The sequence below is a fragment of the Oenanthe melanoleuca genome, chromosome 7, assembly GCF_029582105.1.
Source record: "Oenanthe melanoleuca isolate GR-GAL-2019-014 chromosome 7, OMel1.0, whole genome shotgun sequence".
NCBI lineage: Eukaryota > Metazoa > Chordata > Aves > Passeriformes > Muscicapidae > Oenanthe > Oenanthe melanoleuca.
In genome coordinates, this window is record NC_079341.1 from 3,325,659 (window position 1) to 3,343,372 (window position 17,714).

At 42.7% G+C, this 17,714-nt stretch overlaps 1 protein-coding gene across 1 annotated transcript in view; it reads left to right on the forward strand.

The window, feature by feature from the left end:
* The window catches only part of BARD1 (BRCA1 associated RING domain 1), a 40,020-nt gene extending 30,158 nt beyond the window's left edge, over positions 1–9,862 (forward strand). Inside the window, exons 10-11 of the mRNA XM_056496800.1 lie at positions 7,996–8,093; positions 8,755–9,862. Coding sequence (XP_056352775.1) covers positions 7,996–8,093; positions 8,755–9,084 — 428 coding nt within the window. The 3' untranslated portion in view covers positions 9,085–9,862. The remainder of the gene's footprint in view (positions 1–7,995; positions 8,094–8,754) is intronic.
* The last annotated feature ends 7,852 nt before the right edge of the window (positions 9,863–17,714 follow it).

The following is a 17,714-nucleotide window of genomic DNA, read 5'->3' on the forward strand; positions in this document are numbered from 1 at the left end:
ATATGTGGAACTCCTTGGGGTTTTTAATCAGAAATTGTAGATGGGATTCCAGGGCAACTTGTTTCTTTGGTGAATCCCTTGACAGGTTCTTGGCTTCACTCAGCCCAGAAAGTTTGCATGTATTCTATCCTAAGTGCTTCCTTTATTTCATTTCATCTTCCTGCTAGTTAGATGCTTAGAAAACTTTTGAGTGGTAGGGGGATTTCATTAGTGAGACCTGAATTGAAATCTTCATGGAAGAGCTTTCATATTTGATTGGAAAAGAGAAAAAATAAATGAAATAGTGCAGGGGTTATTCAGGGAATATTTTTATGGGTTTTTTTCACAGCTGAGTTTTATGTTGTTGGTACTGATTAGTACAATCCTGACTGCTAATGCTCCTAGCTTAGTAAGCAACATACTACTTAAAAGCGAGTGATTCTCCTCCCTAGTGAGAAATGTTAGCAATAACTCATGGGGTCTGATGCAGCTAAGTGCCTATAATTAACAGCACCACTCCATCTGTTCCCACCAGTCTGTTATCAGTCTTCTTCAGAGTCATTACAAGTTAAAGATTGTTATAACAAATAATGGGACTCCTGCTGATGAAACATTTGTCTTGGAAAAAGAGGTCCTTGCTTTTCCTTTTTATTTCCATTTATCGTGGCTTCTTGACTTCTATTTGGATAAGTTTCCTTAAATGTGATGCAAATAAACTTCCAAAAGTATGTGTATGTTCTGGTTATATAATAAATTTAAGAAGTTGTTTATGGTTCACTGTTCTAAACCATTCACTTAAAGTGAATTCATGTTGAAAAAATTCACTAAAATATTTGAAAAAACAAAGCTCAGTGAGGCACTTAATGAAATGCTGACTATGCATAAGGGAGTGTTTGAATTTTTTTAGTACAAGGTAAGTTGCATTTGACTGTTATTCCTAAAGTTATATTTATAGCCTACACATTATACCACTTCTTAAAAAACATCACAAGCCTGCAAAAACAGTATTTCATTTGAGAGTCTCTAATGTTAACTCTTCTGTTACAACAGACTGTGAATCTTCCTCTCTTAAAAAGCAGTTTCCTTCTCTTGGGTGATTCTATGATACTCCTGTTGCCATGTGTCCATACACAATATCTAGCATCAATTCATATTGGTAGAGAGCTAATGTGGAATTTTCCAGCAGAGTTTGAGCTGAGTGTTGGAAAGCCAAGATTTAAGGAGGTAATCCTCATTTTTGGGGTTCCCTTTTGTCTTCAGGTGGGAGATTAGGATGAAAGGATGTCACCACTGACCAATATTAGATCTTCACAGAAGAAGAATTTCATGTTACCAATTGCTTTCCCACCTTTTCTGTATATAACACACTGTCAGCAGTACATCCACTTCCAAGGCAGCACAGAATTGAATTGAGGCAGTGTTGCCACAGTGCTCCTTGCCCTTGGCCATATCTTTCACTGGTTTCATTGTTTTATTGCCTTTATTATTTCTGGGATGGTAATAGGGCACGAAGTGGCGAGTCATTATCCTTCTGCAAGTGGGCTGAGACAAAGATTCAAGTATCACTGTATTTCCTCTAAGCTTTATGTGCAGCATAGAACAGTGTAATTAAAACCAGCAGAAATCTTTAATAGCTTTTCAGCTTGTTTTTTTTTTCTTAAAGTTATTGTCATCTGTTAAAGGAATGAAAAATGATCTCAGTAATGATATGCATTGAAACAAGCTTGTGTCAGTACTGGCAGTGAAGTGTCTGGCAGAATTCTAAGCATCTGATTGCTCATTCCTTCCTCTGCTTTGCTTACCTAGAGCAGCAGCAATGATTCAGCTCTGATCATTATAGGAGGCAGAAAAACCTGCTTTTCCTGTAAGGACTCACAACAACAGGGAGTTGACTGGAAGAGCCAGGGAGTGCATGACTGACATTTCAAGGTGAAAACATCATTCTGAATTTTCTGTGCCCATCCTTGTTTAGGCTGTGAGGGCAGAGGAGGGCAAAGCTGCTTGAGCTGACTGCTCCTCAGGCTGGACTGCCTCTCTGTCATGCATAAACATCTTTTAGGTAGCTGCCTGATTCTCAGCAAAGCCCTCCCTCTTTGAAACACCCCAAATTTTTGATCACTGGTGTTTCATGCTCTTTTTGGACTTGGAAACTTTCTTTAGCTGCCTCCTACAAAAGGACTCATAGCTCTGAGAGGCTTTAGAACTCTCAAGAGTGCAGGTTCTGGTTGTATTGGGTGTGCAGCTGAGGGCAGTGCTTCAAACCAGCAGGGACTGAACTTCTGCACTCCCACAGTGTCTGCACCTGCTGGAAAGGAGCTCACAGTTTTACACTGTGGAACTGCTGGGGTTTGCAGAGGAGAAAATGGGCATGGGGATACCTTCAGTGTGGTGTCTGCAGAGATTGGAAGTGGATTGGTTTGAAATAAGGTCCAGAAGAAAAGGAAACCTCGGTGTTCTGTGTCATCCAGGTACTCAGTTTTCCATGTTTGTGGAGTCCTTTGTTCTAGCTGGCTTCTGGTTTGAAGGAAGAGGATAGAAGATACAACCTCACTTATTAAAAAGCCTGTGATGAGGTTCAGAGGATGAGCACTCCTGAGGGAATTTAACCTGACCTTAGGAAGGGCCACCTCCAGTCACTTAGATCACTCTAGAAAACAGCTGTGGCCAGCAGTGTTTTTTTCTAGAGAAGACAGGACACCTGGGGCTCCAAGTGAAGGAATCATTTTCAAATCACACACTCCCAGCTTTTGGGAACGTTTTAGGACTTTCTAAGCATCTGTTCCATCGTGTTCAATAAATACCACCTGGATTAACTTGTAAACTACCATTCTTAAGCAGATGCACTTCAGTCTCTGCAGATCTTGTGTCATTTGCATGTGATGAGAAAACAGCCTGCTCTTGTTTCACCAGTGAGATCTCTGCCTCTCTCTATGGAAATCTGTGAGTCTGAAGTTACTTTCTAAGCATATAAGGGACAGTGTAAAAATTCTTTGCTGTAGTGGAGGCCAATAATGCTTTTCATAAAAACAAATTGAAGCCAGCCATGCCAAATTCCCCAAAGCTTTCTGTCAGTCCAGGTTTCTTCCTTTTCTAGGAAAAAAAAAAACCCACCAGGCTTTACTCAATCTGCATGTAAGTTTTAAAACCCTGTGCAGACTGAGGTAAGGAAGTATCAGTTGCAGTCTCTACTAGATCTTGGACATGTAGTATTTCATTTTCTTGTTGCTGTCATGTATTCCTAAATTACTTTTAGGCATTCTAAGAGATTTTTGGGACTAACCCTTGCTCTTTGCCTTATTAATGCAAATCCAGCAAAACTCCACTAAGGCTAATTGAGTTACTGAGAGATACCCCTGGGTATCTCTGGGTGATTACAACTTGTTCTTGGCAACCAGGTTGGTTTTTTTTTTTTTTTGGTGTTTTTGTTTTTTTTTTTTTTACTTCATTCTCTTCAAATTGTTTCTGCTGATGCAGTTAGTTTTATTACAAACCAATAAGACTTACATGAATAAGGATTAGAGGTCTCTTATCTTAAATTTTGCAAATAATGATTATTTTTATTTCCAGTGCTAGCACTGCACTTGTATCAAAGGTCAATTAGAGTGGCCACCCTGTTAACCTGCTTGCTCCCTAGATCTTGAAGGTGAGAAGGCAGGGGGCAGGTGCTTAGTGAGGTAATCAGGATCAGTGTAAGTAGTGATACTTCACTGATCTTGTTAATGAGGGGAAAAAATGAACAGTGCTCTGCTTGCCAAATGCAGTGGCACCAAGCTAAATGCAGATGCATTAAGCTGAAACTGCTTTCTGCCATGTTTTCTAGGGATTTTAATGCAGGCTTGGGTTGTGCTAAAATTTGGTGCAAATGACCAAGTTTATACCTAAAACTTGGAGGTGTGAAATCAGCTCCTGAGTGATGTTCTGTATTTCTAGGGCAGAGCTGTGCATGGCCCTGTGCCCGTGGGATCTGGCCCCACAGTGGTGTTGTGGCAGGCCAGCTCTATCCATCAGTGCTTGCACACTGACCTTGGCACTGCCAGGCAGCTCTGCTCCATGAGAATTGAAATGCCACTTGCATTCATGCAAGTCTTGCCCTTTCATGGGTGATTGATCCAGCTGCTGAGATTAAACTAAAGGGCTATTAACACAAAGTTGTAATAATCACCCTCCTCTCTCTAAGAAAGAGAGCACTGACAAACCTGAACAGCCTCAAACTCAGATGGTCCAAAACTCTTATTGGCAGTAGTGTTAAGGAATAAATCAAGATTGTGAATGATCTTATGTTAGAACAGAACAGACTAGATTTTTAGTCAGGCTTGCTGGTCAAGAATGCACAGACTGCTAATATGTGGAAGAAAACAACACAATGCTGATCTCTGCCTCCTCCTAACATTACAGATGTCTTCCCAAAAGTAAGTTTAGGTTTCCATCCATTTTCAGAAACCTTTAGGGCTGTCCTTGTTCTTCTGAGATTCAGTCCTGTTTTGAACATTTTTTTGTAGAAGTACTTCAGGTGTCCATCTCATTTTCAGAAGGGAGATGGTGTCCTGGTCATTTTTTAAATTAGAATAACAGCAATTCTTTTTCTCAGTCCATTCGTTTGACCAATGCAGTGTAGTGCTAAAGAAATGACAGTCTGATATCAGGAGTTTTGGAGTTAATGAAAACATGGCTCCTGTTTGAAATCAAAGGAGAATTTTGACTTAAGTGATGTAAGGTCAAAGGAGCTTCTGGAAAAGTTCCTGTAAAGGAAGCAGAGTGATAGACCTGTGAGTAAAGTATGGAGTTTTATTTCCTTTTATATGTCCTCATAATCAGGATGATACTGAGTTGGATGAAGAGACCATTAAAAGGGAACTGTCATGTTATCCAGCCACTTCTACACATTAGCAGCTTTAAAATTAATAATGCTTCTGAAGGAAAAGACCTGGGTTATACTGAGTGGACTCAACACTCAGTTTTCACAGAAAATAAAATGCCTATCAGTAAAAACAAAAACAGGTTGGATGGACCTGCAGTGTGCTGTAACCTGCTGTTTGCATCCCCACTCTTAAGTGTGAAATTGGGATATTATTATTTTTAGTACAAGATCATCTTGTGGTGGTCATACCATCTCCTGGAAGAATGGTGAAACTTTTACATTCCTGCTGCTTCCAAATGACACCGTAACACAACCAGAGCTGATGATGCAGTCTCTGAGAACCTCACTTGGCTGTTGCATCCATTAGGATTCACTGCACCTGAAAATGATAGTGGAGATTTAGAGATCTAGAAGCAATTGGTGGCTTGACACAAAGTTTCCTTGAATTAGGTAGAAAAACAGCTTGAGCCCTCTCTCATTTTATCTCAAATATGAGAACAGGGCCATGTTTCTCTTTCGTTTCTTTTTTTTTTTTTTTTATTGTTCTGATATTTGATTTTTTAAAATTCTTTAATACAAACTCTATAGCATGCAGGAGTCTTTGAAGAGAAAGGGGCCACTTGGCAACAAATCAATCTGAATAAAATCTGCAATTGAAGGCCATACTGGTCTCCATTACTTAGATTATTTTGCTTTCTTCCTTCTAGTCAGGAACTCTTCCTCCATGGATAGATAACACTGAGGAGAACAGCTGAGAATTGTAAGCACCTTCCTCAAACACTGCTTGCTACTGACACCCATGTGTCAGAGCAAGTTCTCCTTCTAGATCTTGTATGAAAAATATGTTCACTCATTGACAATGTTCTCTTTTTCCATCAACAAAAAAATCCACAGTCTGTTGCTCCATGGAGGGGTGTGTGTAGACTCAACTGTCACCTCTTAAAATATTTATATCAAAGGAAAATACCTGGACACTGAGAATGTATGCTCTGTGTGGAAAACACAGCTTTTGTGTCACAAACATGTTAAGATACAGATCTGGTTTCTAGGTGGGAAGGAAAAGTAGAAATGAATGAGAGTGCTGATCATGCAGACAGGCTGGCTGTTTGCATGTTTCCAGTTTCTCCAGGAAGCAGATGTCTGCCTTGTGGTTCTCGTGGGCACAGTGAGAACAGGACACAGGTGGATGAGTCTCTTTGTGGCCCTCCTGGAGGACTGTAATTACCTGTGACAAGGAACTCCTTGGAGGACCTGGCACTGTGAAATGTGCTGATGTGTGTTTGCAAGACAGACCTCACTGATTTTGCCATTCTGTGACATCAGCACTCCACTAACATTAGTCACTTCCCTGACTTCATGTTTTTTTTTCAGGCAAGCAGCAGTTCAAAAAGACCTTGTAGTCTTTTGGATTCATTCAATCTTTTATTACTTTTGTATCACATTTGCTTCATTTACTGATGCTGGCACTGGATGCTCAATTTGTGATGTACTTATTGTATAAAAACCTCATCTCTGTAGTGAAAGTCCTTGAAATTGAGCTTTTGATGGTGGACTGAAATAAAACATGCTCTAAGTGAATGGACAGTTCTATTCTTAAGGTTAGATGAGACTTCTTTATGGTAAGTGGCTGGCACCCATTAATATCTGTATTTTTTGGAGGGAAAGAATAGCAGTGTAAGTTAGAATCACATTGACACTGGAAGTCTTGTTGAATTGTGGTGATTTAAAATAAATAAATAAAATGTGAAATAGCTTTTAGATTTATTTTTGAGTTATGAGTACTGAAATTAAGTTATCAGTATTCATTGCTGTTATCAATAATGAATATGTAAGTTGCCTTTCTGGAAAATCCATGGCTAGGTTTGCCCTTCTAGTTCATGTTAATTTTCCTTGAAGGAATGAACAAGTGCAAATAATCAATCTGATACTTGTGCAGGAGATATTTGCTGCAGCATTCAGCCAGTTTTAATTTTCTGTAGGGGTTTATCTTTTTTGATGTAAGCACATTGAAGGACTTCTACTACCTAAAATGTGAGTTCCCATTGCATTTTGTGAGTTTGTATGAACTGACAGCAAATTACTGTGAGTGTTTTTCCAAGATCTCTCCAGATTAGATATTCCTATCCTTTGGCTACTTGCTGCCATGGCATCCAAATGCCTATGTCAGTAATATTTCTCTTCATAGCCTTGGGATTTCTTCCTTTTTAGGGTCAACCCCTCACAGTTCTCTTCTGATTTTGTTCAGTATGGTTTTTATATACTGTGAGTTTCCTACTTTCCTGGTGCAAATAAGTTTCCTGAATTAGAAACAGGGTGCAAGGAGTGAGGTGCTATAAAAGTTACAGTCCTGGCCACATTGTAAATCCTCGTGGAACCATTTTCAAAATCAGCTTGGCAAACTTTTTCCTGGGTAATTCTTATTAATGGCTGCAATGTACACGCAGGCAAAATGTTCCATCCTTGAATGGGTGACCACAGCAATTCCTCTCCCCAGAGTGAGGTCAGGCACTACATTTTATGGATGTTAGCAATGCATTACCATCAGTGCTTTCTCCATTGGAAAAAAATAACTGGCCTTAAAACAAGGTAAAAACATGTTGACTCCAAAAGACAATCTCATTATGCAGCACTGCTAACAGAAACAAATGCCACTGTTAAACCCCAGCATAAATCTCCAGTTCGTGCTGATCCTGGAGACCTTGAAATCCCATCTGATTTGTTATTTGGGGCCGTGGCTGCTCAGAAGCAGCTTTGTGCTTGCCTTGTAATTGCTCTTTATCAGGCAATTGTGTCCATTTCATAACTGCTGTGTTGGCTCCACACTCTGCCTTTGAGCTTCCCAGCCATCAGCAGTTTGACATTTGACATTAAGTGGTTGACCTTTAGAGGGTAAGAGGAAGAGCTAATAATTCCTGGTGTTTATAACACTGATTTTAGTGCAATATTACTTCTCACCACCTCACTTGCATCTTCAGGCACTGTTGTAAATTTTTTTTTCAGGCTTTAAAAGCAAATTGCTAAAGCACACAAGCTTTGGTGCTGCGTGAATGTAATGTTCTGCACTGTAATAATTTTATTTTAGTCCCTAAAATAACACACAAGCCTCTCTTAAAGCCTGGGGTGTCTAATTTTTGCCTCCCTTGCTGTGTTTTTTGCAGGGGTCCAAGCCTGTCTGCAGAGCTCAGCCCGAGAACAAGAAGAGAAGTACGAAGTGCAAGGTGGCCCCCGGCGAGGGAGGCTCAACAGGGAGCAGCTGGTGGGTTTTACTGCTCCACACAGCCTGGATTAATGACCTGGGGCTGGGCAGCTCTGCCCTTTGCCACATGCAAAGGTGCAGGAGATGTAAAATTTTAATGTGGTCTTGTACAGAAAATTTGATTATGTGCAAGGTGATCCAAAGAGCCGTGAACCACCATAAAGCTGTCATTTTTCTCCATTAGTGGAGATGTTGCTGTAACCTTGTCAGGGGAACACTGTATTGCACCTGCTGGTACAGGAAGTGATGTGCTTCTCTGCTCAGCTTTATAACATAGTTCTGAAAGAAAAGTAGTTTTATTACTATTTGTTTCCATTTAGGGCCTTTCTTATATTTAACTGGGTTCATTCCTGGTTACTTGCTGGATTACTCTGGAGAATTTATTAACTGCATTGTAATAGTAGCTGTAAATATTCCTAACTCATAGTTCAAACCCTTTGTGCTGGAAAGAATTTAAACAGAAGCAAGAATTTACAAGCTTTTTTTGGTTGCCTACTTACCCTGAGAACCTTGCATGTTAAGTTACTTGTTCTAGTTTCCAGTAGTGCTTACTTTAAATTGGGGTTTTGTGTGCTCTGATTTTTCCTTTCCATTTTTTTCCCCTCTGTTCAATTGTGAAGTTCTGTATTCATGCTTGTTCTTTTTTTTTCCTTCCACACAGCTGCCTAAGTTGTTTGATGGGTGCTACTTCTACTTTTTGGGACCTTTCAAACAGCACCAGAAGAGTGATCTGCTGGAGCTGGTGAAGGCAGCAGGTGGCCAGGTCCTGGTCAGGCAGCCCAAACCAGACAGTGATGTGACACAGACCATCAACACTGTGGCCTACCATGCAGAGCCCAGCTCTGACCAGAGGCTCTGCACTCAGTATGTCATCTATGACGTGGCTTCCAAGTTCCAGCCAGACAAAATCCGCCAGGGCAAGGTGTGGATGGCCCCCTCCAGCTGGCTCATCGACTGTGTGATGGCATTTCAGCTCCTGCCTGTCAAGTGAATGTCAAAGAGCAGCATCCCAAGAGCAGGGCTTGAAAATGGGCTGAGTCTTGGGCAGCTGGGATGCTCTGGCAAACTGCTCTGGAGCTGTGATTTCTGTTTTGGATTCAGAAGAGCTTTGAGCATTTAAGTGAGTTGTTAAGGTGACTGATGTGCTGGAGTAAATGAACATACAATGGAGGAGAGGATTGAAAAGTGTGCTTGGTGTATTTAATATGCTTTATTTTTGCATTGAACTTAATAAATGCTTAATAAATAATCACTGACATTTTGTAACTGGGATTTTGTAAAATGAAACCTTTTGCTTTCTTGGTTTGAGCCAGCTCTTTGTAGACAATAGAGCATGACCCCACTTATGGTGTGTTTAAAGTCCATTGATAACAATCTAGTGTATTTATCAAGATTTCCCAGGCCAGAGTTTGTATTTTTGAAAAAAAAAAAGGATTCTATGCATTTGAACCTGTGCAGACGTGTCAGGTGACATGACATTTATTAAAACTTCTTGAATTTTGTTGGAAATTCTTAGCATGGAATAAGTCTTGTAGAAATCAGAGTTAAACAAATGGCCTGAATTCATCTGGAAGCAGACACTTCTGAGAACACTGTATTTAAAAATCTTGGTCTAAAAATTTACTTATTTGTAAAAAGATTGATGCTTTACTCACTTCTGTCCTCATCTATGCTTGCAAACATGTAACTAGAATTCAGTTCTATTTTCTGAAGGTTTTTAAGCATTGAGATCCTTATTTAAGTATTGTAATAAATATTTTTGTAAATTTGGATGGTTGCTCTCATGGCTACTTTAAAGATGATCACAAAAGAATTGTGCTTCACTTTGCACAGTTGTATCTAAGCAGTTGGCTACACTGGATCAATGTTTGATTATTTCATATTTGTTAAAATATTTCTCATAATTGCTTATAAGTTATTGTCAGAATCTTAGGCCCTCACTGTGTGCTCTTATGTAATGTTTTGTATCTTAGCTTGTGACTTTGTAATTGAGAAATGGTGTATTGGAATAATTCACAATAAGGATGATGGTTATGGGTTAGTACATAAATTGTGTGTGTTTGTTTCTGTATTGTTGGCAATGATGAAACTTTTTAGTGTGCAGCAAGTTTGTCTGTTGCACGAGCCTGGCTGCAGAGTAAGTGCATATCCCATACATATCTCAACAGGTAAATGCAAGCACTTGTCAGTGAGCTCAGAACAGCTGTGAAGATGGTGCATTACACCAAGAGCTGCTTCTGCAGAGGAGGAGAGCTGTTTTCTGTAACCATTGCTGCTGGAGCTCCTGTGCCCTGTAGAGCCCTTAGAACTACACACAGCAGGTAGAACAGGTACAGTCTCCAATAGATTTGAGTAGCTGGAGTATCTTAATCTTATCACTTATGCCAGGCTGAGTCATTGCTCTTCACTAAAAGCAGGGCTCATTAATAAGTGGAGCAGCCCATGGGATTGATGTGGTTTTGGGTTTTGTGCAGATAAACCTTGGCAGAGAATGAGGCACCCAGTCGATACTGCGTGGGCTTGGGCATTTGTCTTAACAGTTACAGCACATTTTAACTTGGCATTTCATAGCACATCAATATACCTAATGCAGTGTTCTTTGCAAAAGTAGCAGTGAATCTCGGCACAGTTCTTCAGAATGGAGCTTTTCTGCCCTGTACCAGGAAAAAATTCAACCCATCAGTAATTGTGCTCTATGTCCTAAAGTAGAGGCAGCACTTTTACAGATTTTAAGAGCCCTTGTTCCTTGGCAGATGTGAAGAAACTCAGAGAATTGTCATGAATGTTTTGGGTTTTTTTAAGCCATGCTCTGAACCTCAGCCTTGCTTCCTTAAATCCAGTTGTTTTATCAAGCAGTTTTTCACTCCATATCATACTGAGGAGAGACCCTTACCCAAGATTGACTCTGACCCATGTGCTGCTTTGGCTCTCTGCAGGAACTAAGTGTGATCAACTTATGTAGATGTAGCCTTGAAGAGCCTCACAGTAGACTTTGATGCCAGAGCTACAGCAGGTGCCAAACACTACTGACACACTGCAAAGTACACAAAAACTCAGAGGTCAGTGACACAGACCATGCTTCATTTGCTCTTGTTCATTGTTGAAAGCAGAGGGATAAAAGAGCCTTGTAGTAAGCATAGATCAAGCCCCTTAACCCATTGGATGGAGTTTGGCTCCTGAAAGCAAGGCTCTAAATTCCTGAGGCAAGGTAAGGAGTGTGTAGGGATTGTTTCTCATTATCTCTTCTAGTCTAAAGCCCTAGGGTGCACTAAAGGAAAGTACTGGAGGCAGGCTGAAAATGGAAAAGGTATTTCAGGAAGTGTGAGAGACTTGTGGTCCTGATGGCCACTGTAGCCTGGCTTAGAAGCAGTGAGTAGATGAGTTTATCAAAGAAAATCTGTTAAAGGGTAATGAAGAACCTTAGCTTAACATGAATTTATATTAGTATTCTCCTGCTCACATGCATGTGCTTAATGTGCACTCACAATTGGGGCATTTCATAGAAATACAGAATGGTTTGGGGTGGAAGGGACATTAAAGATCATCTAGTGGTTGTTGCCTCATGTGAAGAGATACAAGTCCAAGGCTTGCATTCAGGATTATAGATATTTTTATTGATCTTGATCAAAAATATTGTTTATCACAGAATGGCTTGGGCTGGAAGGACCCCAAAGCTCATCTCATTCCACCCCCTGCCATAGGCAGGGACACCTTTCATTATCCCAGGGTTCTCCAAGCCCTGTCCAAGCTGGTCTGGATCCAGGAGCAGCTACAGTTTCTCTGGGCACCCTGTGCCAGGGCCTCACTACCATCACAGGGAAGAAGTTCTTCCTCAAGCTAATGATTTTCAAGCATCTTTTCTTTAATATTATCTGTTTCTCTTAATTAGTTCATCTGGGACACCTGATAACACCTTCAACAGCAGCATCTGGGATTCAGTGACAACATCAGTTTAACACTCCTAATAGTTAACAGAAGACAACATTTTTAGTGAATACTGTGAGATCTTGAGAGATGTTTCAGTATTTCTGCAGATGGTTCAGGGAAACAACAGGCTACCACAGGTACCAAACAGCAGTAGCTGCCTTTGCTCTCACATCAGAAATGGCAGAATGGGAGGTGCTGTGGCTCTGTTGTCTCACAGCCCTCTTGTAATGATACCAAGCATGGGAGTGCCCAAAGGTGCATCTCTGGTAAAAAAGATGTCAGCAAGTGTTTCACCCAGCTGGCACGTCCACAGCCTTCAGGGGGATAAAGCCCCTTTCTTCTGCTCTGTCCCAAGCTGTGAGCTGAGCATGGTTATCCCTGATCAGCCTGGGCAAGGCTTACTGGAGGAGTGAGTGACTGAAGGGAATTATTTCAAGGAAGGGAATAATTCTAGGCAGGGGATTGAAGCTGGTTCTACTTCCTCCATGGGTCCAGTGTCTTAAGACCAAATTTATTCTGGAACAGTTATTTTGTGTGGCTGTCTTCCAGGAGAACTGCATCTTGGCTGGTGAAATTTCTGCATTCTGATCAGGACAAAGCTGCCTGCATGGAAGCTGTGACCTGTTTTGAAATTGCATGTTGGTGTGGGTTATTTGGGGGAATGTATAAACACAGGGATCATCTGGTGCCCCTGGCTGTGCTTGCTGTGCTGCTTCCAGCTCCTGGGGGCTAGCTTTGCTGCCAGGGTGGCAGAGGGAAGGCAGCCAGCCCTGCAGTGCTGACAGGGCTGCTGGGCAGGAGCACTTCTGGCCTGTCCTGTCCATTGGCAGAACTGCCAGCAAAGTCTGGGTAGCAGCATCTTGGCATCTTGTTGAGGACAAGCCTGTGAAACCCAGTAGAACAGAGCTTTTCCTTTTTCCTCCTTAGGCCATTTTGTCCTTCAGTGCTGGAAGATCACCTGGAAATGGGGCAGATGTGATGCCACATCCATTGCTACTAATCAGTTTGGCCCCATGTCCTTTTTCTGCCTTTACTCCCACAGGAAGTTTGATGGAAGGATTTGAGTCTTTGACATCTAAGGGGAATGATTTATGTTTAAAGAAATACCAGCTTAAAAACTACAGCAAGAGGTCTTTGGACAGCCAGATAGTATTGGCTTGGAAACGAGCAGCAGTGTCTCCATGGAACAAATGAAGATTCAGTTGTTTTTAATAGCAGTGCAGCATGTTCTTTCTCTTCAGACTTGTTTGATTTAAATTAATGGTAGTTTAACTAGTGTTAAATTGCCCTTAAAAACAGAAGAACATTTTGCATGTAATCAGACGGAAGGAGGGAAGGAAGCTTCCCCACCTTTATTTATTTTTTCTCCTTTTCTTCCTATGGAGAAGATGCACTTTGTGTGCTTCAATTTAATTCCCGGCAGGAGGTCTGGTGTGATGAAGTAGCAGAGAGCTGAAATGTGTGAGACCCTGCTGTCACTCCCTGCTCTGAGATGCCGAGGGCCGTGGGGTGGGCTGGCTCCAGCGGGGTGGGAACAGTTCTGCTCCAGGCTGGGAGGAGTTCTGGAGCAGCACCGCCCTTGGCTGCCTTGCCCCGGCTGCCCTGGATGTCCGAGGGTGTTCCAGCGGCAGGGAGGCTCCTTCCCTGCCGGGCACAGCTTTGGGCTCTGAGCTCGGAGACAGTCACTGCCGCCAGGGCAGGGCTTCCCTTCTCCAGCCCCGCAGCGAGGCAGGAACACGGTGACAGCAGGGTTAAAGCAGGGATTAAAACACGGGATGTGAAGCAGCAGCTAAGCTGGCTGTCCTGCTCAGCTTGCTGAACTGATAAAAAATGTACTTATTTCTTCAGCTAGAGTGGGGCTGGGTTAATTTCCTGCTAGTTTAGCAGACTGCTAATTCTCAGACTCTTTGGTGGGAGGCTGTCTCTTCTGGGGATCTTCAGTTGCATTAGGAAGGCCTCTGAGCTGAGGTTTTTTGGATTTCCATACTCAGCTGTGTGCTTCCCAGTCTCTCTGCAGGGTTTGTGCTGGGTGCTGCTGGCAGCCTGAGCAGAGAGATGGTTTTTCCTGCTCTGCTGGAAGTGTCAGTTTTGAACAGCTGGTGCCAGGAGAAACCCAGATCAGCTCTAGGTTGGGTCTAGCTGGAATTCATGGTCTAGCAAAATTTAATTCTGCAGCATAAAAGATCTGAAGGAATGCTTTAAAAAAAAAGTGAGCCTTTTAATTGAATTAAATATTAATATGGATAATGCAATCAATGCTTTATTGATTGCATTAGCCACAATAATGTTTAATTCAATAAGTCTGCAGTGCTGGATCTTTTTCTTCCCTGCAGCAAGAGAATGCCATATGTTCTGCCTGGCTATGTCCCCCAGGCTTGTTTTAGGAGAGCAGGAGATGATAGGATTGGGAGAGGGCAAAGGAGCCAGGCTATGGCTGGGGTTGAACTCCTTCATGTGCCCTGAGGCTGGCTGTGTGAAACCAGGGTCACTGGCATGGCTGGATTCAAACCAGCTACTCTTAGTGCCATGCATCATTTCTAAATCCCTCTTACAAACAGTATTATTAATGCAGATCCTGCCCCTGACCCCTGTGCTTTGCTTCTGGAGCCCGTGCCCCATGCAGTGCTTCGTGCCTGCTCTCAGCAGTTGAGTCCCACCAGCTGTGTCTGTCAGAATGGGAAGATTTTCTACCCTAAGCTCACTAACGTGCTTCTGAAGGGGTGCCAGCTTCTGATTTTAAACCCAGCCAAGCTTGAACAATTTTATCTGTGGTTGTAGGCAGAAGGCTTTTATTAAATTAAAGTCACAGTTTTGTTTAACTGCAAAATCAGAGGCAGATGTTCTCCCCAGCTCAGTCCACTCACAGTACAAGGTTTCTGGTTCTTTGTTTGCTGTGTACCTGTTGCACAAGGTGTGGTAAAATCATCTGGGAACATCCTGGAATAAACATTTGGGTTTTCCAATGATGGTTTTTAGTGGTCTCTTAGAGTGCTTGATGAAAGCAACCTTGACTCAGTGAGGAGAGATGGAGGAGCTGCCTACATAGAATTAGTAGCTGCTGCAGTGCCTGGGGCTCAGAAGCAGCCTGTCCCTGCTAGGCTTGGGTCTTGGAAGCTACAGATGTGGTGTCCCAGCCATCAGCAGGACACCAGACTTGCCCAAGGAGCTGGCTGGGTGTTTGTGCCTACCCTGCACCCTGGGCCAGCATGGGGCACTCAGGCTTTTACCCTTCTCTGTGGCCACTGAGGAGATTGTCACCAACAGGCAGAGAAACTGTGGGGGAAGAAAGGGATCAGGATTTGATTTGGTCTTGTTGCATTCCATCTACATTTGTCAAATCCAAGGAAAAGCCCATAACCTTTCTTTTATTTCCTCCTTACAGGGCCCATGTGTTTCAGCACAAAGCCTTACTAGCATGCAGGGGATCTGGGTGCAGAAAGGATGGGCACAGTGAGCTCAGCTGCACTCAGCTGTCCATCAGGACCAGGTTTGGACACAGCCTTATACTTTCCCTTGGTTCTGAGGGCATGCAGTCACTTCAAGCAGGATTTGGGCTCAAAGACAGGCTGTGAATGCAAAATGCAGTAGAAGCTCCCAGATTCACACATCAATGAGCGAGTGATCAGATGCAGCAGCTCCTGCTGGGGTTGTGGCACACTGAGATCCACAAGATGGAAGGAGCCACAGTTCCTGAGGGCCAGGCAAAGCAGTGCTGGCTCTGGATCAGTCTGGATGGCACCACAGTGATCTGTTAAACTGGGGGTGGCACCTGCACTACAGGCATGAGCAAGTAATATTTGACCATGGTGGATAACCACATCTGAGTGCAGCAGGGAGAGAGGCTCTAACCAAACCTGGGGATGTGCTGCACAGTCCCACACATAATTAGTGCACATTAATGTAAGTATTTCAGCTGTCTCTGTGTATTGCATATTCACTTCTGGTCTCATTCTTTCCCCTTTCTCTTCACATCACTGAAAGAAAAGCACTTAAGTCTGACAATTTCAAAGCAGAGCACACAGCAAGTGAAGAAACTCTCAAGTAAAGGTATTTGAGGCTGCTCTGTCTCTTCATTGCCATGGTCACTTTCACCTCTTCTGTTCCTGCTTCACACTGCATCCAGGCTGCTCCTGGTATTTCTTTCATCTTCAAAGAGATGATCTTAAAGATAATTTTGTACCTGCTGGAGGAAGGAAATCATTGTTTTGGTGCTGCCCAGGCCAGCACAAGAACCTGGGAAGGAGCTCATGTGTTGCAGTGCCCATCAGCATTCCTGTGGCAATGGAAGATGTTTTACACAGGGGCTTCAAAGCTCACTTTTTGAATCTTCACCTCTCCAGAGCCTATTTTGCAGGGTTTCTCTGCCCAAAGCAGATTGGAGAGCTCTCTGATCATCTTGCACTTGTAACCACCCTTGCATGGGTCCCTGCTGTGCCCACTCCAGGGTTTTAGCCTGATTCCCTGCATTAGAGCAGTTCCACACTCTGGTTCCCAGGCATTTCCCTATAATGCATTTTGCATTAGTAGCTAGTATCAGGAAATCTAGTACCAAAAGGTTAATGTACATCCATTAGTCCTCTTCCCTCCTTTCTTCTTTATGTGCTAGTAGAAGACAACCAATTTCATTAAATACATTGTGTCTGGAAGCACTTGAATTCTGTATGTGCACAGCTGTGGGGCCATTAATACTGTCCTGTCTAAGCACTGCAGGTAAAGTGGGATTTGCAGATGTTGAATGAGACCTTTCAGGTGCTTTCCAGCCTCCACAACCTTCCTCTGAAAAAGAGTTGGGGTTTTTGAGACCTGCTCAGCATTTCTTGCTTGGCACCTCCTCCTGTGTGGTCTCTCAGCTATGGGCAGGGTAAAGGGGGAGGGATGCCAGGGATGTTGGGATGGCTGTGTGGGCAGCTGAGCTGCCTTTGACAGCTGGACTGTTCCTCCAGCTGCAAGTGGTTTTCTCTCTCCTCCCCCTGAAGCCAGCATGACAATTTCTGTCCCACTAATTAGAGCAAAGCTGAACCCTGTGAGTATCTCATTGCATTCTCTGACCTGCATTTTAGACAAGGTCAAGCTGCTCCAGTGAAAAAAATCTATTACTCTAACAGCCAAGTGGCAAGGGCTGGAGGAGGGCTTTTTTTTATTTTTTTATTTTTTTTTTCCCTCCTGATGTGTTTATGATTTAAGGAGCTTGCCACATTCTTTAACTGAAACCTTGTGTTTTAGCACAGCAGACCTTTGAAAGTCAGTAATTTGGGTGGTGGTGCTGTAATGCCTCCTGCCTCTGTGTGCATACAGCAAGGCTTTGGGAGCAGGAGAAGCTGCTGGAAGGAGTGGCAGAGACAGCCTGTGATGCACTGACTGCAGCCCCCACTCCCTATCCCCCTTTCCCACTGGGGATGAGGAGGCAGATGAAAAAATTATCTCTGCTGAAGGCTCAGCAACATGAAGATTTTTAGGTGAAATACAAAGCAGGGTGCAGGAGCAGCTCTGGGCTGCGAGTTCAAACTTAGCAGAATCATGGCCAAAAGAAAAGAAAAAAAAATCCCACGGGCTTTAATTTCACTTAATGAGAAACCATTCACAGTGTTCCATTTCTGATCCATATCTTTCCATTCCTATTCTAATGGTAATTACTGTAGCAGTTTATTAACAAAGAAATCATTTGATAGCTTTCACATGATCCCATACTTCAAG